We start from the raw sequence: 22,406 nt of genomic DNA, 5'->3' as shown, positions 1-22,406 counted from the left end.
TAAGGAGCTCCAGACCCAAACCATCCTGTTGCCTCACTGAATCAAGTTATTCTGGGTCCATATGTTCCTAGTTTGATTTGTCAACAATTCTCCGGATTGTGTGTGTGAGTTTAAGTGTCAGCACATTTCTATGGTCCATGTAAAGATTGGATTTTCAATGGCCTTTATTGTGTTATTTACTATCAAACCGATTTAGTTCCTTAAACCCTGTCCATAATTCTATGCCTAATTCAAAACGTAATCCCAAGTCAGATAATGCTTCTTGTTAAAGTGTGGACCAACCTAAAGGACCTTTGACATCCACAAACACACCCAGCGTTTGACCCACTCCTCACAGTCCTATTAATGTAGCCCACACCCTTACTGAAAATGGAGCTTTTTTTTATGTAAAGGCTGAAATGAAGACAAATCCCATTTAATATTACAACCAACAATATTTAGAAGAGGAAAAAAACATTTGCTTGGTTGCATTGCTGTGCACACTCTATGGAGAGGCTGACTGACATGGTGTGTGTGTGTGTGTGTGTGTGTGCGCGTCAATCACACATCATCCTGGACTCTCTGGACACACTCCAATTTGCACACTGCTCCAACCGAGCTACAAACAACACAATCTCTCCTGCCCTCCACACGGCCCTCTCCCTCCGGGACCAGAGGACTGCCCATGTGGGAATGCCGTTCATTTACCACAGCTCAGTGTTCAACAGGATAACACCCTGCAAGATCATCACGAAGCTCCGGACCCTGGGACTGAACACCTCCCTCTGCCACTGGATCCAGTACTTCCTGAGGGGCCGCGCGTAGGTAGTCAGGGCGGGCAGCAACAGGTCCGCCCACACTCATCCCCGACCTGAACGCTCCTGACGGGTACGTGTTTGGGTCCCACCCGGATCCACCCCTCACTGTGTGGCCGTGCTTGACAGAACCCCCATCACCAGATCCTGATGACGTAGAGACGGCCAATAGGACGGAGGGCAGGAACCTGGCAGTGTGTTACCCCGGGCAACAGTCTGTCCTTCCGCATCAGCAGGACAAAGGTCCTGATGGTGGGAAGAGGGGTGAGGTCTTCTCTCATCCTCCTCCCCTCATCCATGTCGATAGAGCTGAAGAAGATGATGTTGCTTTACACTTCACTCAGGTTTATCACCAGGAACGAGCTCCCTACCATCCAAGACCTCTACACCCACCCACACTCTCTGACACACACACTCACACACACACACTTACACACAAATGGTTATACACTCATGAGTTGCCCTGTCACCTATATATACATAATACCTTTTTAAATCACAGAAGGACTTTTTTGTGAAATGTGCTGTTGTTTATTATTTCTAGGAAATAAAGGATGTGCCAGAGAGAGTTTCCATGCTTTCCTCCATATCCTAAACAAATGTGTGGGGAAGATTATTGGGACCTAGTCTGCATTATTTTATGTGGTATTCCAGTTCCTGCTTGCTATTGACGGCATCCTATCCCATTCCTGTCTGCAGAAAATTGGCTGCGATGGCATCATTGGCTCCTCAGCCAAGGAGGACCGCTGCGGGGTTTGTAACGGAGATGGACACTCCTGTAAGATAATTAAGGGAGACTTCAACCACACCAAGGGCATGGGTGAGTAATGGGACGGAGAGCAGTTTTTTCCAGTTGGAAATACGTCCCTTAAGCCATTTTCGGATAGTTCTTCATTTTTGCATGCGACTGAAAACGTGTTTATACTCGCCTGCAAGAGCCAGGCTAGGCTAGCTCCTCTCAGAGCAGAGGCATAAAGGGAACTGAAACATCTGTTGAAGTGACAGGTTGGGCACGTCAAAACGGACGTTGCACACGCCACACATGCCAATTCGGTAGTGTGCGTCGCATGTAGGAGTGTTGCCAAGCGTGTCACTGAACACGTGTTGGAGGCGCATTAGGGTTTCAGTAGACATTATTGTTAATATGTAATCATTATTCTCTCCTCTAAATGATAAACCACATGAAAAGCGTAGAGAGAGCCTGAACCCTGCTTCACGAATACAGGGGTTGGACAAAACAACGGAAACACCAAATGGAAAAGGACTACTACCTTGAAGTAACTGAATGATAAACACATACGCGGATGCAGAGGACACATTTGGTTGATTGCCAATTAGCAGTACATGTGTAATAGTTATAAAAACTTTATGACAATTAGCACTTTGATTTTTTGTTTTCCAATCAACATGAGGCAACTGACAAGAGTTCCAAAGAGGCAAAATTGTCTGTGCCTGAATTGCAGGTGCGTCAGTCACAAAAGCTGCCAAATGATTCAGTGTGTTAAAGGAAATAGTCAACAATGACAGCTTATCCTGAACCCTGACACATTTTATTGGCAAAGAGGAACACAGGTCGCTGCTGTCAAAGCTGACCTACAGGGACAGACGGACACTTAACCATTATAATTGCGCAAAGCCCCAAAATCACAACCTTGAATTTTACCACAGAATTGAATCAGCACCTATGTGACCCAGTCGCAACAAACACTGTGCTTCGTGAACTTCACAAAGCTGGGATTTATGTCAGGGCGGCCATTTGAGACTGCTTATCCAAGGCCAACGTACAAAGACACAGAACTTGGTGTAAGAAGCACAACACCTGGACCCCGAGCAATGGAAAGAAGTAATATGGTCTAATGAGTCGTCTTTGACACTATTTCCAACGTTCTAATGGGTTTACGTTTGGGGGAAGACCAAGGATGCCTTCTGCCCAAGATGTCTGCTGCTGACTGTTAAACATGACGGGAGATCAGTGAGATCAGTATGGGCAGCCATCTCACTGGGTTCGATTACTCTGCGCGGTCGAACGCTGGCCAAGGAAAATAAAGCCATATTACAGAACCAGGTGCACTTTATGGTGCAAACACTGATCCCTCAAGATGTTCCAATATTCCAGGATGATAAGGAACCCATGCAGACTTCTAAACAAATTCAAGAGTGGTTTCATGAACACCGGGGTGACGTCGAGCACCTTCCGAAGCCTCCCCAGTAAACCAGATCCGAAGATCACTGATACTTTTATGGGACGTTCTGGAGTGCAGAGTGCAAAGTCGATTTCCACCTCCTCCACCCGTCCCTTAAAAACCTGGAGGGGTTTCATCTTGAAGAATGCTGCAGTATCTCAGTGCACACAATGCAGCACTTGTATGACAGTATTCCCAGAAGGATTGGAGCTGTTGGGATGGCCGAGGGAGGTCCTATACATTAGAAGGTCCTCGATAATATATTGAAAGGTGTTTCCGTGATTTTGTCCAACCACCTAAAGTTTCTGTTTTGTGACTGCTGTATTATTAATGAATTCAAATTGTACGTATGTTGCTTGGACAATGTTGCTTGTGTCCTCCGTGGAATGCGCCGACATGTGAGATGACAGGGTAGCGAATGCCTCTCACCCCATTGGTTCACACTGCTAAAGCCTGTCCTCTCCCGCAGTCAACTCTAGCCAGTGTAAGAGGGTTTCTACGTGTGTGATGGCTAAACCAAAGGCTGTTCCCAAGTGTTTCTCATGTAAGATGCCTGCTCGGTGTGTGTCTGTGTGGGTTTGTGCGTCTGTGTGCTTGTGCTTCCTGTCCTAACTGGAGTCTACTCATCGGTAGATGAGAGTACCAGACCATCTTGGGTTCTCCTGGGATCAATAGAAAAAACACAGATGGTCCACACACACGCAGACATGCGCACACAAAGACAGGGAAATTGTGTTTGGCTTTACACGTCCATCACCATTTGCACGGATCAATGTTCTGCACACCTGGAGAGCTGCACTGTACAGGCTGATTCCAGGGCTCGATTCATGTAGAGCTGGAACAAAAGTGTGTGTTTCGACAAGAGACCAGCTGGATTTGGAATGACCCCAGGCACACTGTGAATCCCAATGTCTGGCTCCACACGCTGGATGACCACCCCGGAAGACCTTGACGGGCGACGGTCCTTTGTAAACCTGGGGTGAGGGGATGATGCGGCATAATGCAGATCTATAATCTCCGTTCATATTGTTAATCCCAGTAGAGCCCAACAGAGGACTGGTTGGGGTGCTGTGTTTCTAACCCAGGAGGTTTGACCTAGCCTCACACAGCCGCCTGTAGAGTGGGAGCGGTGGCCTGCACGAGGCTAGGTAGACGACGGGGTATAGTCATTCAGGAGGAATGGCTGTAAGTTAACCGTGTTGGTGTGTTTCTGTGTGTGCCACGGGGTGTTTATCCAATGACAGAGGGGGGAGTCAACGTTACTCTTTGGTGTTGGTGACGGGTAGGGTCTGGTAAGTAATGCTTCTTTGGCTGCGTTTTGGTTGTGGGGTTCTGGGTGTTTTTCTTTTGACTGTGCAAATGGGTGCTCCCAATAGCTGTTGCCAACAGGCACATCTAGGATCGGTTTCTCCCTTCCAAATCCTAATGTTAATCATTGGGGGGCCAAACTGACCCTAGAACAGTGTCCAGGCTAGGGAAACATATTATTCTTCCTTTTTTTGTGTACTGTGTAAAGGGTTAGTATCATGGAAGTGGAATTTGCTGCTCCTGCCCAGCAGGGCGGCATTAGAGTGCATAAGGAGTGTTTGGCGGGCAGTAAACAACAGCAGCTCATTTTCAGATCGATTTTGAGCCAATGGCAAGTTGGTATTTGGCCCCTAGAGATACCGAAAAAAATAACGATGTATGGGAACACAAAGCAAAAAAAATGAAACCAAATCATTAGGACAAACCAGATTTTAGGAATAAATCCACTGATGGTGCCTATGTTGATAGAATGAGCAGTTTTCTGAAACCGCAGTACAGCCCAGGATGTGTGTTGTTGTTTTCTAAGACCGTGTCTCAACTGGCTCACTATTTACTATGTAGTGCACTTCTTCTGGCCAGGAATACTTGTCTTAAGTGTTGCATTGCATGCTGAATAGGGTGCTCTTTAGGATTCGGCTGTGGTCTCTGGAGTGCACAGAGCTTAACGGTGCCATTACACAGGGGTCAGATTGGAATAACCCCAAACCTGGGCTGGTTCTTGCGTTTTCCTCCTTTTGCAATTATCTACCCTATAGTGTAGAAGACCAACTTCTATCCTTGTTATCTCTCTCACTCTCTCTCTCTCTCTCTTTCTCTCTCTCTCTCTCTCTCTTTCTCTCTCTCTCTCTCTCTCTCTTTGTTCCCCCAGGGCTATCTTTAGTTATCTCTGATTTCCCTCTACCCCTGCCAACCACGCTGGGTCTTTCCTCCACGTACTTGAAAAGCATTTTCTGTGAATGTTTTTTGTTTACTTCTTTGAAAAATTGTGTGAGACCTCAAAATTACCACTGTGACCACAATCAGTGGCCCTGGGCCTTGGAACCGAAAAGCAGCTTCGTATTATCAGTGCTGCCCAAACCAAAGTGCCTGTGTTCTGGATGTGTTTGTGGGAATGACACAGTTCTAATCAGAGATTGCTCGACCAATTCCTTTTTGGCTAAAACCCATAGAATCCTTTCATATGATCTACTGTGTGGTCCTAAGCATAGAACCATTCTGCTCTCGTATACTTCCTGGTCTCCTTACTGACACTGGTTAATTCCTGAACCATTCATTTCTACGGGTGGTATCAAATGACACCCTATTCCGCTTATGGTGCGCTACTTTTGAAAAAGGCTCATTGGGCTCGAATCACTAGTCTATGGACTGTGTGTTTAGGGAATAGGGAACTGTTGGAGTCATCTGGTTAAATCTTCCTCAAGCCAAACATGTGGGTGGCGCTCCAGCGCACAGACAATGAGGACTGAGCTTCTGTGGTCATTACTGCCCTGCCCATGTCCCAAATGCTGCCCTGTTTGCTGCATTGTGTGGGACTTTTTGTCAGAGGCCTAGTGTGTTGGAAAAAGGGTGCATTTTGGGACATACCCTCTCTTTCTCTACCTCCTCTGTTCTCCCTTCTCACTGAACACTGCATCCAGCACATTCCAAGTTAACAGTGAAGTGAGGGCTGTTTGGATTGAGGCAGGATATGAGCAGCTTTGATAAAAAACTTTACCCCTTACCTCTCTGTTCCTGTCATCACCCCTGGCCCCACAAACCTCACTCTCACTTGTCTGTTGCCGTAGGTTACATTGAGGCTGCAGTCATCCCTGTTGGTGCTCGGCGAATCAAAGTTGTGGAGGACAAGCCGTCACACAGCTTTCTGGGTAAGTCTGACACACACCCTTCCATGCGCGCAAGTATTTACACACATTTGAAAATATGCGTTAAATATAGACAGTTGACCAAATAATCTGCCGTGCCCCAGAATTATTTTATAATTTATGATAGATGAGAAAAACAATTATATGAAAATATTCAGCTTGATCTTCCGCTCATATTTTATGAGAAATGTAACCTTTAGTTAAGGTGGACTTGTTATAAGAAAAAAACTATTCTTAACGAAGAAGCAATTTAATTTTCTTCTTCAGAAAAAGTTTCAAGATAATTGGCACTCCTAGGAATTCTCTTAGGAACCAGATATAATTGAAGGATCTTCCCAATGGAATATATTGTTCAAGTTCATCTGAATCAAAACTTTTAAGTGGTCATCCATAACATCCTGCTTCACTGGGGTATAAATATGAGATGACAAATGCCCAACTCCCACTGTTATCTAAAAACATGGGGAAGGTCAGAGAAAACAGATGATAAACTTGTCTGGAAGAGGAAATGTGCCTGCCTGCAAGTTAAATTAGATCACAACGACCAAGAAAGCTTCCCCCTCTATTATAAATTTACTTCAGAATGTATTCATACCCCTTCCATTTTACAAATGTTGTTGTGTTAAAGACTTTATTAATTATTCATTAAAAAAAAGATTTGCCCTGAAACACAGCTTTGATTGTCCTCTACCAGCTTTTCACACCAGGTTTTGGCCAGTTTCAAACATTCTTCCTTGTAGATCCTCTCAAGCTCTGTCAGATTGGATGGGGAGCTTTGGTGAACTGTGATCTTCTGGTCTCCCCACAGATGTTCAAAGGACAAGTCTGGGAATTTGCTGGTTCACTCAAGTACATCCACAGATTTGTCCAGAAGCCAGTCCTACGTTGTCTGGATGTGTGCTTCGGGGTGTTGTCTTGCTGAAAGATGAACCTTCAGCCCTGTCTGAGGTCCCGTGCTCTAGTTGTTGAGTGGAACCTTGTTTTCACCAGACGTTGCGCTTGGCATTCAGGCTTATAGTTAGATTTTTGTCTCATCAGACCAGCGAATCATTTTCCTCATGCTCACAGTTTTCTACGGCATGTCATCCCCTCAATCACAAAAGGCATGATTGATGTAGTGCTCCAGAGATGATTATCATTCTGGCAGGTTCTCCCATCTCTGCAGAGAAACCCTGAAGCTCTGTCAGAGTGGCCATTGGGTTCTTGGTCCCCTCCTTCTCCAAGGCCCTTCTCACCCGATTGTGTGATTTGGCCAAACAGCCAGCTCAAGGATGAGTCTTGGTGGTTTCAATCTTCTTCCATTTCACAATTTCTTTTTCATCACTTTCCTTTGATCTATGCCTCGAGTCAGTTCTATCTTGGGGAGCCATTTCCTTGAACATCATGGCTTGTTTTATTCTCTGACATCAACTATAAAGTGTGGGACCTTATATAGACACATGCACCTTTCCAAATCATGTCCAATCGATGTAATTTGCCACAGTGGATTCTGTAGAGACATCTCAAGTATGCGGGACACATGATGCATGTTTAATTTAGAGTGTTAGATTATGAATACTTAGGTACATGAGATACATGAGTTTTAATATATTTCACCCAAAAAAAATGCATTTTCATTATGGGGTGTTGTGTGTAGATCCATGGTAAAAAATATATATATAAAAAATTCTAAATTAAGTCCATAACACAATCAGATGTAATTGACAAAGAGAAGAGGTCTAAATGCTTTACAAAGGCACTGTATATATATTCTGCACAAGTTGATATTATCTGTTTAACAGTGTCAACCTGTTCCTGGTATAGTCCTCAGCCAGTGCTAAAACACTCTTTGCCATTTCCCCATCTGCTCTACAGGGAACTTGAAAAGAATATAAACACTCATTTGACAGCCATTTGTCACGTCGCTCTGCAATTTCTTTTTGCTTTTTCTGACAACACTTTTAGTTTTTTCCACCACAGCTATTAATGTTTTTCTTCCAACCGCTAAGTACTTTGTCAACACAAATGGTACCCTGGAGACTACAACCTTTGGTTGTGTCCAATATACAGGGATCCTCTGTTGGGTACCATGGAGAGGGATAGAGCGAGGAACAGAGGGATGAAAGGAGGACCAGAGGAATGGAGGGAGGGGAGGGACTTGAGAGAGAGAAGGACTGACAGATGAATAAAGGGAGGCAAGGGAGAAAAATAAGAAGGAAGGGAGGAGGGAGAAGCTCTCAACAATACAAGGTTAAGACAATGTCAGATTCCATGAGGAAGAGTAATAAAAAGTCATTGTTATGAGCAGCACGTTGACGCATCAGATAGCGGACTGGAGTATTGGCCCAGTAACCGGAACACTGCTGGTTTGAATCCCAAAGCAGACAAGGTGAAACCTTTGTTTTTGTGCACGTCAGGAAGGCACTTATTCGTAATTGCTGTGGTAGGTCGCTCTGAGAAAAGGGAGAGAGACAGGATGGGAGCGGGGGAGGGTGGGGGGGGGGGGCAGAGAAGACTAAAAGGGCCAGCCCCTCCCTTTGAACACACATCTGGTGTTCAAAAGAAACTCTTCAACACTAATTCCTTTTGTACAGTGAGGCCGCACATGTCTACCCCGTTTTATAGGGTGAAGTTTCTGCAAGATGCTGATCTTGGGTCAGTTTAGCCTTTTTCTCTCTAATGGTTTAGCTTGTTTGGAGCTGGGACACTCCTGGAATCTGGACCTAGAGGACATTTTACCCTGAAGTGTGTTTTATAAACCATTAACAATTCAGTTGTGTTTCTCCATGAAACTATATATATTTTTTAAAGACAGGATACAGTGACATTGAGGTGAAATACAGTACCTGTGTGGAAAGGATTTGTTTATGTTGACATAATAAACAATGGAGCAGGGATATTCTAATATATTTCTATTTGATTTTTAACAATGTTCAATTATTGCTCCCAGCCAATTAACAGTTTGACTATATATTTCTTTTGATTCCCGTCTTAGTCTGTTAGTTGGTGGGCATGAAGTAAAACAAATGTGATTAGACAGAGAGAGACTATTTGCTGCAATGTCAGTCTCTCCCCATGGAGCCCTTTCTGCTTGTCAAGCCCTTCCAAAAGACTCATTACAACAACATTAGCTTGATAACATAAACTTAATGAATTACTGTACATCCCCCCAAAAAACATTCTCTCTCCCCTAATCTCTGTCTCTCTTTCTCTCCACACTTCATATATTTCGTTTACCCTGTCTTTATTGCTTAACCTACCAACCTGAAGTTGACTTCCTCTCAGCCAGTAACAAAGGGACGAGTAGAGGCCGATAACCCACGGTGTTGAGTATTCTAGCCTGCTGGCCCGACTTCACAACCTCCGCAGTCTCCACATCAGGACCACTCTTTTAGTTTGACCCAAACTTGGCCTCTGATTCGGGTACTCATTGCTGTGGTTTATACACTGGCAGTCCTGAACCTGCACAGACCAGGGTCAGCTATTTTGAAACATGACAATTGGAGGTCCAAAGTTGTTTTCGCCCTGCCTGACTGACTCCTGTGTTCATATTGTTTATTTGTTTCTCTTGTACACTTTAGTACCAGGGTTTGGTACAACCGGTCGAGGCAGGGGGGTGGGTGGGTAACCGATGGAGGCAGGGGTGGTGGGTGGGTAACAGGTGGAGGCAGGGATGGTGGGTGGGTAACAGGTGGAGGCAGGGGTGGTGGGTGGGTAACAGGTGGAGGCAGGGGTGGTGGGTGGGTAACAGGTGGAGGCAGGAGTGGTGGGTGGGTAACCAGTCGAGGCAGGGGTGGTGGGTGGGTAACCAATGGAGGCAGGGATGGTGGGTGGGTAACAGGTGGAGGCAGGGATGGTGGGTGGGTAACAGGTGGAGGCAAGGATGGTGGGTGGGTGGGTGGGTAACAGGTGGAGGCAGGGGTGGTGGGTGGGTAACCGGTCGAGGCAGGGGTGGTGGGTGGGTAACAGGTGGAGGCAGGGGTGGTGGGTGGGTAACAGGTGGAGGCAGGGATGGTGGGTGGATAACAGGTGGAGGCAGGGGTGGTGGGTGGGTAACCGGTCGAGGCAGGGGTGGTGGGTGGGTTTGCACCTGCATGCTAGTGAGAGCAGCACACATCAGAACTGGGTGAGCAATTTGACGATGAAATAGTCAGTATGAAATCTTATATGGTGAAAAGAGGGATCCCTGACGTCAGCTGGCACGTCGCTGGCCAATGACCACTCAGGTTTCCTGTCTGAACCGGCTGTTCTAATTTCATTTGAATTAACTGATTTCCTGTAACTCAAGCCATAAAATGTTTTGCATGTTGAGTTTTTATTTTTGTTGAGTGTATCATCAAGTTCTAAAATCTTGAACTTCCACTAAATTAGTTATACTTCTTTGGTTCTTCCAGCAATGAAAGATTCTTCTAAGAGGTCCATCAACAGCGACTGGAAGATTGAGCTTCCTGGAGAGTTCCAGCTGGCAGGCACCACGGTGCGCTATGTCCGGAGAGGACTCTGGGAGAAAATGTCTGCCAAGGGACCCACCAAAACCCCGCTGTACCTCATGGTAAACCTATCATGTAGAGAGTGTATGTGTGTGTGTCGCTCTGTCTGACTTACTGTCTGTAAGCGTGTGTGTGTGTGTGTGTGTGTCTGCCTTCCTATCATGCAAATGCATGTTGAGCTAATGCCAAGCAAGGAAAAACACTCACCAGCAATTACCCTTCACAATGTACTCCACATGAGAAGAAAATCAGAGAGAGAGAGAGGGAGGGAGGGAATGGGAGAGCGAGAGAAAAAGAAGACAAATGAAGAGAGAGATGAAGAAAAAAAGATAAAGTGAGAGAGAGCTAAAGAGCGAGATTAAGAGGAAAGATAGGAGCATGGAAAATGGGCTTCAAAGGGAGGAAGCTGGTGTTAGATTGTTTCTAATCTTTAGATGGGGGCCTCACACAACACTGGCAAGGATTAGAGAGAGTTAATGAATGCTTTCTCTCTCTATTTCTCCTCAAACTCTCTCTATCTTGTTGTTTGTTCTTTCCATTCTTCATTTCCCTTCCTAAATAGCATATAAGATGGCCAAAAATATGTAATGCTGGAGAAGGCGTAAATGTAAACTGTGTTTGGTTCTGGAATGTCTATTGTACTATGTACAATCTGGTGTTTTTCAGATAGTTAGGATTGCTCATTAAAGAAAAACGAATGTTTTCCTCCTGTCTTTCTTTCCTTCTTTCCTTCTCTCCCTCTCTCTCTTTCTTTGTTCTCTCTCCTTTCTTGCTGGAAAGTTAGCCAGTCTCTTAAACCATCTCTATGGTACATACTCAGATTACAACGTGTCTCTCAATTCAACCCTTCCTTTATGTTTGTATTTTGGCTAAACACCATTTAACCCTTACATACAAAAGAAAGTATGGTAAGTACATCAGGATCAATCGTGGGAGTCCATTTAGGGTATTGCTTATGATTGCAGAAGAGACGTTTATTACTGTATGTTGGGAAAATGTATTGTTACTGTCTTGGTCCCTTTCTGCAGCAGTGGCATGAGATGACCAATTAATAGCTATGTGATGCCTTCTGGGATAGATGAGAGGCTGAGGTCGTAGCATCAGGTGCGCCTCAAGATACAGTTGGAGTAATTAAACCTTTGAACGTCTCTCAGAGTATTCCAGATAAAATAGAGCCCTGAGACCAATTGTTCAGTTGTCCTTAGGCCATATATGTGTTTCTTATGAGAAGACTTAGGTTTGTTTTTTCATATTAGGCACAAATAGACAGTGAAGACTTGCATTTCCTTTACTCTTCTTTGTAGAAGGGGTTAAAGAAAGTGGTCATTCGTGATCAGTTTAACCTTGAGTCCACTTTTTAAGTTGAATTGTCATTACAACTATTTAGAGCCAGTGGTGTGACTCACCAAATGGGAAACCAAAAAGCCTATCCCATTTTCTGATCTTGTGCATCTCAGAACATTATTTAAGGTGAGGTGCCATTTGAAGATGTGTGTATCTCTGACACCTTTATTAAATGAGGTGTTCTATGGTATGTCTTACTCTGGGCGCCACGCAACAAACAGCACTTTTTTCTGCGGCTTTTCTCTTTGGTCAAGATAATGGTTCCAACATTAAGGTCATTTGTAACTGTACTTGTTTACAGAAGTGAGTGTAACGTCACCAATCCGGACCACTACGAATCCTCCTCTCAAGCGCTGTGCCTCGCCGGTGTACTAACCACCAATGTACTAACCACCGATGTACTAACCATGAATGTACTAACCACCGATGTACTAACCACCAATGTACTAACCATGAATGTACTAACCACCGATGTACTAACCACCGATGTACTAACCATGAATGTACTAACCACGATGTACTAACCACTGATGTACTAACCACCGATGTACTAACCATGAATGTACTAACCACCGATGTACTAACCACCAATGTACTAACCATGAATGTACTAACCACCGATGTACTAACCACCGATGTACTAACCATGAATGTACTAACCACCGATGTACTAACCATGAATGTACTAACCACCGATGTACTAACCACCAATGTACTAACCACCGATGTACTAACCACCGATGTACTAACCATGAATGTACTAACCATCGGTTTACTAACCACCGATGTACTAACCACCAATGTACTAACCATGAATGTACTAACCACCGATGTACTAACCACCAATGTACTAACCATCGGTGTACTAACCACTGATGTACTAACCACAAATGTACTAACCATGAATGTACTAACAACCAATGTACTAACCACCAATGTACTAACCATGAATGTACTAACCACCAATGTACTAACCATGAATGTACTAACCACTGATGTACTAACCACCCATGTAGTAACCACCGGTGTACTAACCACAAATGTACTTACCACCAATGTACTAACCACCAGTGTATTAACCACCAATGTACTAACCATCGGCTGTCGTCCTGAACACATTCCAATCCGGCGCACCTGTTCCCAGTTACACATCACCAGGGACACTATTTTCATTGCCCACTTGTTTGTACCCACTGTTGATTATTGTTTGCGCTTCGTTTTTTCTCGCGGTGTGTGTTTTCGCCTACCTGTTATTTCTAAAGGTTTTCGGTAAATGCTTTTCGTGTTTTCTCTTCTGTTCTGTTGAACTCACTTCCCCTCGCATGTTACAGTGAGTCACTGACACACGTCTATCTTACCGCCAAGTTTATCAATCGTTGCCCCTTCAATCAGAAATAAAGTACATTATTTTTAACTTCCATAAACACTGTTTTTTCCAGTAGCTGTGATTGTCTTCAGTGAGGTTTTAGGGCAGACCACATCAAAATTGTTGTATTCCCGCCTACTACCAAACCCGGAACCTTTATCACACCTAAACGGTAGAAATTCCACTAACCACATGGTCTGCACTGAATGTCTAACCCTATAAAATAACAATCAAGTAAATCTTGACAAACAGCCCTAACATTAATCTATCCTGTCCTGGACGTTTTCCATTTGTTCCACTGCAGTGATCTATAGACACCCTGCCTCACCAGCCATCTTATATACCTTTTAGTCACATACGCCGGCAGCTTTTCCTGTGACATCATCAATACGGATCGACTGTCCTCTGGTTTCTCTTCCTCCATTCTTGTCATGTATCCACCAATCCTGGAATAACCTGCTCATCCAAACCGACTGCATCATACATCATTTTGTCACGTTCAAAACATTCCCCACCTTCTGTTTCCTTCTTTGTTATTTCCCTCCTCTCTCCAACTCTCTCCACTCTTCTTCTCTTCCCATTGGTCTTAACTCTTCTCCATTCTTATGTAGTACCGCCATCTGCCTCAATCTCAATGTCACTTCCTCCTTTGCACTAACGCTATTGCTTAAATGATCGACAGCCCTTCTCCAAATGTCATGAAGGAAGGCGGTTTACCGTTGCAAATTTCCTTTTATATGCTCTTTTTAATATGTTTTCCTGCAAGAGGTATTAGCCCAACTGTTCAAAATTGCTCCCTGAGTGCTCAGTGTGGTCAATCAATCAATCAAATGTATTTATAATGCCCTTTTTACATCAGTGTGGCGTCCCCCAAGTCCCTTGTTGGGTTATTAAAAGTGGAAGTAACATTTCGGTTGTGTGCAGTTGGCAACAAAAATGTATCTAATCCTTTCTATACATTTTCTTTGTGATATTTTTTTTATTATTACAGTACAGAAAAATATTAATTTACATTACTGAACATCAGAAATCCACTTCCTTTAGAGTGATTATCCGTCACCCAGGTGTTCCAGGCTTATTATCAACGGTTAGGGACCACTCTGCCTTGTGGGCCATTAAATAGATTTGTTTTTTTAAATGTATGCCAAATAACTGTGAAAGATAATGGCTCTACATTCATACAAAACGGTTTGTTACTCTCATCCCCAGGAAATGTCAAACATTTTCAGCGTTGGGCCAGTGGACTTCCTTGAAGAGTTTGAACACCTGTTGCAGTACACAGTGTCTCTCAACGCAACTTGATCTCTTTCCCTGGCATCTAGGTACTGTTGTTCCACGATCAGACCTACGGCATCCATTATGAGTACACAGTGTCTCTGAATGTAACTGAACTGGAGAATGTCAGTGAGGAGCAGAGAGAGCCAGAGCACCTCTACCTTTGGACGCACAGCTCCTGGCAAGACTGCAGTGTGCAGTGTGGAGGAGGTGAGAAAGTTACACACACACGCACACTAACTGACACTTCCCAAGGTGAGCCTTGTCAGGGTTTCTGATAAATGTTTGCCCTGGGCTCCATGTGTGGTGACTTTGAGATTATCTTTGCTAGCAGATCTCCCGTGAGATCCTTTCCTCCTGCTGCTCCGCTTAAGTGGAGTAACGTGTTAGATATGGGCCTCTAAAATTGACAGGGGCATGTCACATCTGTGCTCCATGCTGATGTACTGATCTGGGTCTGGATGCAGAAAGTGTTTCAGGACCAAGGCTCTACGGGCTGTCTGTCTGGTTGTCTGTCTGAATGTCTGACTGACTGGGGAAATGAGGGCTAAGTGAGAGGGCCAGGAGTCTGTTATCATTCATTCAGATGAGCAAAAACACAGATACACAGTCTATACAGGCTTCCCGGCAGCACATGGACAAACATATAGACCAGTAGACAGCTACACACACACGCGCACACACCGGGTTTATTTGGATACACTTATGTGGTGAGGTTGGAACTCCCGGAGGGCTGAAGCTTGACTGCGTTTAGAGGCAGTGTCAGAGGGCTGCTTGGAAAGCCTGTTGTAGCGTGTTGAGAGGCCTAGCGTTGGCTGACCTCTGATCTGGAGGTCCAGCGTTGGCCGACCCCTGACCTCTGATCTGGAGTACACCGGACAGGTGTGGCAGCGTACCACTCTCAACAGGGATAACAGGGACAATCACGCAAACACGGGCCGTCAAACATGTGAATGTATACGCATACAGTTGCTCAGAAGTTTGCATACCCTTGGAGAATTGGTTATATATGTACCATTTGTAAAGAAAACATGAGTGAGCAGGCAAAACACGTGCCTTTTATTTCTTATGGGATTCACATTTAACTGTAGGTCATAACAGAACGGCACAATCATAAAACAGAACATGGCAACAAAGAAAAAAGATTAACTGACCCCTGTCTGCATCCCCTTACTTCTTAATACTGTGTATTGCCCCCTTTAGCATTAATGAGAGCGTGCAGTCTTTTTTAATAGTTCTCTATGAGGCCCCGAATTTTTGCAGGTGGTATAGCTGCCCATTCATCTTGGCAAAATGCCTCCAGGTCATGCAAAGTCTTTGGTTTTCTTGAATGAACCGGACATTTGAGATCTCCCCAGAGTGCCTCGATGATATTAAGGTCAGGAGACTGTAATGGCCACTCCAGAACCTTCACCTTTTTCTGCTGTAACCACTGGAGGGTCAGCTTGGCCTTGTGCTTAGGGTCATTGTTGTAGTGGAAATTCCAAGAGCGTCCCATGTGCAGCTTTCGTGCAGAAGAATGCAAGATTCCCTGTGCCTTTAGTCCTCACACACCCCCAAAACATGAGTGAGCCACCACCATGCTTCACAGTGGGGAAGGTATTCTGTTCACTATAGACCTTGTTGACACCTCTCCAAACATGGCACTTATAGTTGTGACCATAAAGCTCTATTTTGGTCTCGTCACTCCAAATGACAGTGTGCCAGAAGCTGTGAGGAGTGTCAAGGTGTTGTCAGGCATATTGTAACTGGGCTTTTTTGTGACATTGGCACTGTAAAGTCTTCTTTCTGGCAACTAGACCATGCAGCTCATTTTTGTTCAAGTATCGTCATCCTTGAAACAACCACACCCTCATTTTCCAGAGCAGCCTGTATTTCTCCTGAGGTTACCTGTGGGTTTTTCTTTGTATCCCGACCAATTCCTCTGGCTGAAATCTTTCTTGGTCTACCTGACCTTGGCTTGGTATCAAGAGATCCTCGAATATTCCACTTCTCAATAAGTGATTGAACAGTACTGACTGGCATTTGCAAAGCTTTGGATATCTTTTTATATCCTTTTCCAACTTTATAAGGTCCATTATGCAGGTATTTTCACAGTTCTTTTCTGCTCCCCATGGCTCAGTATCTAGCCTGCTCAGTGCATCCATGTGAGAGCTAACAAACTCATTGACTATTTATACACAGACAGTAATTGCAATTAAAAAAAACACAGGTGTGGGAAATTCACCTTTAATTGCCATTTCACCTGTGTGTGTCATCTTGTGTATCTGTAACAAGGCCAAACATTCTAGGGTATGTCAACTTTTGATCAGGGCCTTTTGGGTAATTTCTGTTATCATTATGATTTAAAAAGGAGCCAAACAACTTTGTGATAATAATCACTATCCTTATATAATTGTTTTTGGCTGATATGAATATAATTAACCAATGACTGTTCATCTGTTTGGGCTCTATCAGCCAATCAGATCTTTGTACAGTGCACAGTATGTAGAGGTCCTATAATTAGATTTGTAATACTCACATAAGTGGATTGAACATTTCAAGGGTCAAATCAGGGTCGAGGAAATATATTATGTGGTGATTCAAAAATGAAGTTCAGAAGAATGCCCTGGGACATTTAGACTCCTGGGCTGTAGTCATGATGGACACCATTTGTGCTTAGGAGTTGTTCAGCCTATTACACGTTTTTGTTCTCAGTCATTAGTATATACAGCTGAGCAAAACCAGACCAGATGTATGTCGACATCCATGTATGATTCCTATTTATCTCAAAACGACATCAGTAGCGTAATTGTTTCATTTGTTACAATCTTAATTTGAGACCTAAATTACACTTCATTATGAAGCAAAGTTACCCTCTTAGTTAGTCCTGTTTGGATTCGGGTGAAAACTGCTCCAGTGATATCTGCGGTTTGATTGACATCCAGTGACTGATTAGCTATGATATTCAGTCTGAGTTAACCGGTAGTGATGCTGGCTAATGAGAGGCTTTGTTAAGGTTAGACCTTTCATTTCTTTTTCCATTTGGAAGGGTTTAACAATGTCAGAGGTTAAGGACAAGAAGAAACGAGACTGAGTAAATTGCCATTTATTGTCATGTTATATTTTAATAGAATACTGTAAACTTTAGAAATCTCTTAAAACCTCAGATACACTTCAATTTTGCATTGTTTACTGTTCAGTAACATTCCTGCATGACAGGATGTTTATGTAAAGGTATGGCATCGATAGTGATGAGCTTGAATTGGGCAGCTAGTGGATAACTTAATGAAGCCAGCCAGCTGTCTAATGGTATGTTATTTTCTTGTGGCTAAGCACGAGTAACAGAATCTAAATAGGATTCTGTAATAGTAAACGAGTGACAGGATTTGATCCATTGACCTTATGAAGCTTAATACTGAGGCTTGTAACATTTAACAGCTTTAGCCAAGTGGTCCATGACATATGTGTGTCAATGTGCATGTTCTTTACTGAGTATTAGTGAAATATTTCTAATGTCACTCTTTTATTTTCACACAAAAACAGAGCATTGTGTAACCTCCATTGAGCCTGTACACTTTCCATAAAATGTCCCCATCACAGGCTGTGCACACAGTATTTCCAGTATCTAGTGACTTCCTTCAAAATTCTGGAACATGTAACCTGCAATGTTAACCGTGTAGTTGGACTATATACAATAGAGCAACAGGTAATTGTTTGCTACAACTTTGTCTTAATACACTGATCGTTATTTACCCATGATTCTTACGCATGGTTGACACAAATGTAAGAAATGCAAGCTGTACCTTAAATTGAAAAGACAAGAAATGAGCATTGTGTTTGTAAACTGAAAGTAGCTGGGTCTAATTCCTCAGCCGACAAGGTTAAAACCGCTGTCAATGAGAGATCTATTTAACCCTAACTGCTCCCAGGTCATTGATGTAAAGAAGAATGAGTTCTTACAGTACCTGGTGAAATACACAAACACTTGTATTTGTTCTTTTATAATGGAATTATTGATTATACTTATAATTATTGATTAGACCCATCATATCCAAGTATGTTAGATCTGTGATTTTCTTACACAGAACAGAGGAAGAATGGATTCTAGTAACAATGGAAAAAAGCCCAGATTTTGAGCCCTGCACACATGCATGCACATATCTACACACAAACAGACACAGACAAACACACACAAACACACACACACACACACACAAACCCTTACCCAGTGAGCGATTGTTTGGATGGAGGCCAGAAATGTCCAAATTTAGACCTTTAGTCTGCTGAGAATGTTAGCGGTGATTAACAGTATTTTATTGTGTAATTGCCTTTGCATTAGTCCAGGGCATAATGTAGTTCAGTGGGGGGTTATTTGGGGTGAGACAGAGGCTTGGACGTTTAATTAGCCCCATGCTTGCTTGGGGTTTGATGTTGTATTGTGTACAGTTGGCTTGACTATGTAGACTTCAAGTTGAAGTATGTTAGATTAAAATCTCCCTACCATCATATCTAGTCCAATATGATACCAGTATCCAGATGTTCGATTAAAATGTCCCTACCATCGTATCTAATCCAATATGATACAAGTATCCTGATGTTAGATTAAAAACTCCCTACCATTGTATCTAATCCAATTATAATACCAGTATTGATGAAAACAGTTTGTGTGTATTGAGTATGTGTGTGTGGGAGAGGGTTGTATTTGTCTTGTGTAAATAAAGTATATTGTGTGTGTGTGTGTATGTGTGTGTGTGTGTGTGAGAGAGAGAGAGAGAGAGAGAGTGTGTGTGTGTGTGTGTGTGTGGAATGTGTATGTTTGTGTGTGGGTGGGGAGGTTGATATATTTCTCAGCCCATATATTTACAGTCTTATGGCCTGAGTGTAGAAGCTATGCCTGGTCCTGTTGGTCCTGCTGTTGTATAGTGAATAGTCAATGTATTGGCTGGCTGGGGTCATTGACTATTTTTACTGTCTTCCTCTGACTGCCTGGTGAAGAAGTCCTGTATGACTGGGAGTTTGGCCCCGGTGAGGGGTCATGCAGTTAAGGGCCCTGCCGCTGCCATACCAAGCAGTGATGCAGCCTGTCGAGATGCTCATTTTTGTAGTTGTGAAATGTTTTGAGGATCTGAGGCCCCATGCCAAGTCTTTTCAGCCTATCTAGGGTATATCGTGCCCTATTACCAACTGTCTGGTTTTGCATGGACCATGTTAGTTTGTTGTTGTTTGTTGTTTATGTCCACATTTACTGCAAAATCTAAAACCAGAGTGACTTGAAGATACATTTTTAATTGGCAGAGGTGATGACTGCTCATTGATCTAAACAGGTAATATTAGTATGCAGAAAGGTCAAGTAATTAGTATTTTCCTCAAATAAATATACTTAATTGGTAATATAAAAGTTAGGGGGAAAAGTATCCTCTTTTTCAGCTACAGACCAATGTCTACTTCACTTGTTATTTCCGCGTAGAGAAACGGTCTCTTTCTTACTCTTTTTCTTCCGATTGCATGCTTTTTCTCTTGCTTACTGTCTGGTCTTCATCGCCCTTTGTAGTTTCCTCTACGATGATGTTTTCTGTGTCTCCAGGTGAGAGGAGGACAGTGGTTTCCTGTGTGAGGTTTGTCAATAAGAGCATGATCCCTGTGAATGACAGTCACTGCCACCCAGAGAACCGGCCGTTACCTCAAGTACGTCCCTGCAACCTCCACCCCTGCCAATACAGGTGAGAAGAACACATACACAGTATTACTAAGGATGTAAGGTGTTTTCGGGAGACACAATTGATGCCCATCAAAATCCTATTTTCCTTAAACTGAACCCGAACTACTGAGTCTAAATCAGCCTTAAATAAGTGAAGACTGACAAAATGTCTTCTGTAATCCAAAATGTTCCATTCTTTGCTATTCTTGTGAGTATTGCACTTCAAGGACACAAACTCACATACACAAACTCTGCAAGTGGAATAATTCATTGTATTTTAATGAAATATGACCTCTAATTAAAATATGAGTAAAGTGGTTTGGAAATATTGTTAAAGAGGAGCTTGTCTGCGTAGGAATGGTGTCTACAGAACGGTGTGGGTGTTGGCCAGTCACCAAAAGGATTAATGTGTGTAGACTTTTAAAGTAAGATTACAGTACTCCTTGAAACCCTTCACTTTCTCCACATATTGTTATGTTTATAATTGTATACATGCCATCAATCTGCACACAATACCCCCAAAAACATAAGTATGATACATAAGTATTCAAAACCTTTACCGTGACGCTACAAATTAAGCTCAGAAGCATCCTGTGTCGTTTGATCGTCCTTGAGATGTCTTTAGAACTTGTTTGGAGTCCATCTGCAAATTGAATTGACTGGACATGATTTAGAAAGGCATAGTTCTGGGGAAGGTTAAAAAACAAATTGATTAAACATCATCATTTCCCAGGAGCACAGTGGGCTCCATAATTGTGAAATGGAAAGAAGTTTGGAACCACCAAGACTCATCCTTGAGCTGGCTGTCCAGGCACATAGAGTAACTGGGCAAGAAGGACCTTGGTCCGGGAGGTGACCAACAACCCACAGCCACTCTAACAGAGCTTCAGAGTTTCTCTGCAGATATGGGAGAACCTGCCAGAAGGATAATCAGCTCTCCAGCACTCCATCAATCAGGCCTTGGTAGAGTGGAAGACATGCCGTAAAAGACTCAGAGAGCATGAGGAAAATGATTCTCCGGTCTGATTGGACAAAAATCGAACTATTTGGGTTGAATGCCAAGCACTATATCTGGTGAAACAAATGGCCGCTCATCAACTGGGTAATACCAACACTTCTCAGTGGTAGAGACTGAGACTGGTGAGAACAGAGGGAAGGATGAATGGAGCGAAATAAAGAGAGGCATGAAGACAACCTGGTCCAGACTGAGGCAAGGATTCATCCATCAGCACAACAAGAACCCAGAGAACACGTCCATGACAAAGCTGGAGAGGATTCAATAGGTTGAGTGTTCCAGGCAAACTTTGCTTTCATTAAAGTATCTTCCATTACAGTCTTGCAGAACTTTAGCATTCTGGTTGTCAGTTTGTTGAAGTAATCTGAATAGAAGCCCCTCCCAGAAGTTGGATTGGCATGATGGGCACTTCTTACGAACCATACGGTCAAGCGGGTCCCACAACAGCGCCATAGGTTTGAGATCCTTAGCTGCCTGTAATCGAATCCAGGAATCTGAAGCTGATGCTCCAGATTCTCAACTAGTCGAAAGAAGGCCAGTTTTATTGCTTATTCATTCAGCACAACCATTTTCTGTTGTGCTAACATAATTGCCAAAGGGTTTTGTAATGATCAATTAGCCATTTAAAATGATTAACTTGGATTAACAAACACAACGTGCCACTGGAACACAGGAGTGATGGTTGCTGATAATGGGCTTATGTAGATATTCTAATAGAAATCAGCCGTTTTCAGCTACAATAGTCATTTACAATATTAACAATGTCTATGTTTTATTTCTGATCAAAATTAGCCTTTAGTTACTTCAAACTGTCACCGTGAATGATGAAAACATGTCATCATCCTGTTTCATAGTGATAAAAAACTGCTCCATTGAGTTCCAGTGGGTGTGGCGACAGGACAGAGGAGCTGCACCTGCACACGCACGCACGCATGCACTGCACAGTGTTTCTGTTTCATTTCCTACTCAGTCAAAGTCATGCATTTCACATTTTTGGAATGTCTCAGAGCTGCACTGCCGACGCAATTAAACCAGTCCACGTCTCTCTGTTCAAAGACACCAGGCTGTGTCTCAAATGACACCCTTTGCCCAATACAGAGCACAGGGCTC

General features: G+C 43.3%; 1 protein-coding gene across 2 annotated transcripts in view; it reads left to right on the top strand.

The window, feature by feature from the left end:
* The window catches only part of adamts17 (ADAM metallopeptidase with thrombospondin type 1 motif, 17), a 113,408-nt gene that overhangs the window by 74,109 nt on the left and 16,893 nt on the right, over positions 1-22,406 (top strand). The window contains exons 15-20 of one of the 2 annotated variants that reach the window (XM_020053303.2): positions 1,494-1,614; positions 3,447-3,521; positions 6,070-6,150; positions 10,521-10,678; positions 14,649-14,811; positions 20,168-20,303. In XM_020053303.2, the coding sequence (XP_019908862.2) occupies positions 1,494-1,614; positions 3,447-3,521; positions 6,070-6,150; positions 10,521-10,678; positions 14,649-14,811; positions 20,168-20,303 (734 nt within the window). The remainder of the gene's footprint in view (positions 1-1,493; positions 1,615-3,446; positions 3,522-6,069; positions 6,151-10,520; positions 10,679-14,648; positions 14,812-20,167; positions 20,304-22,406) is intronic. The other variant, XM_010876778.3, reaches the window with a different exon arrangement.

This window comes from Esox lucius, chromosome 2 (genome assembly GCF_011004845.1).
Source record: "Esox lucius isolate fEsoLuc1 chromosome 2, fEsoLuc1.pri, whole genome shotgun sequence".
Classification (NCBI taxonomy): domain Eukaryota; kingdom Metazoa; phylum Chordata; class Actinopteri; order Esociformes; family Esocidae; genus Esox; species Esox lucius.
This window is presented reverse-complemented; position numbering and strand designations above follow the sequence as displayed.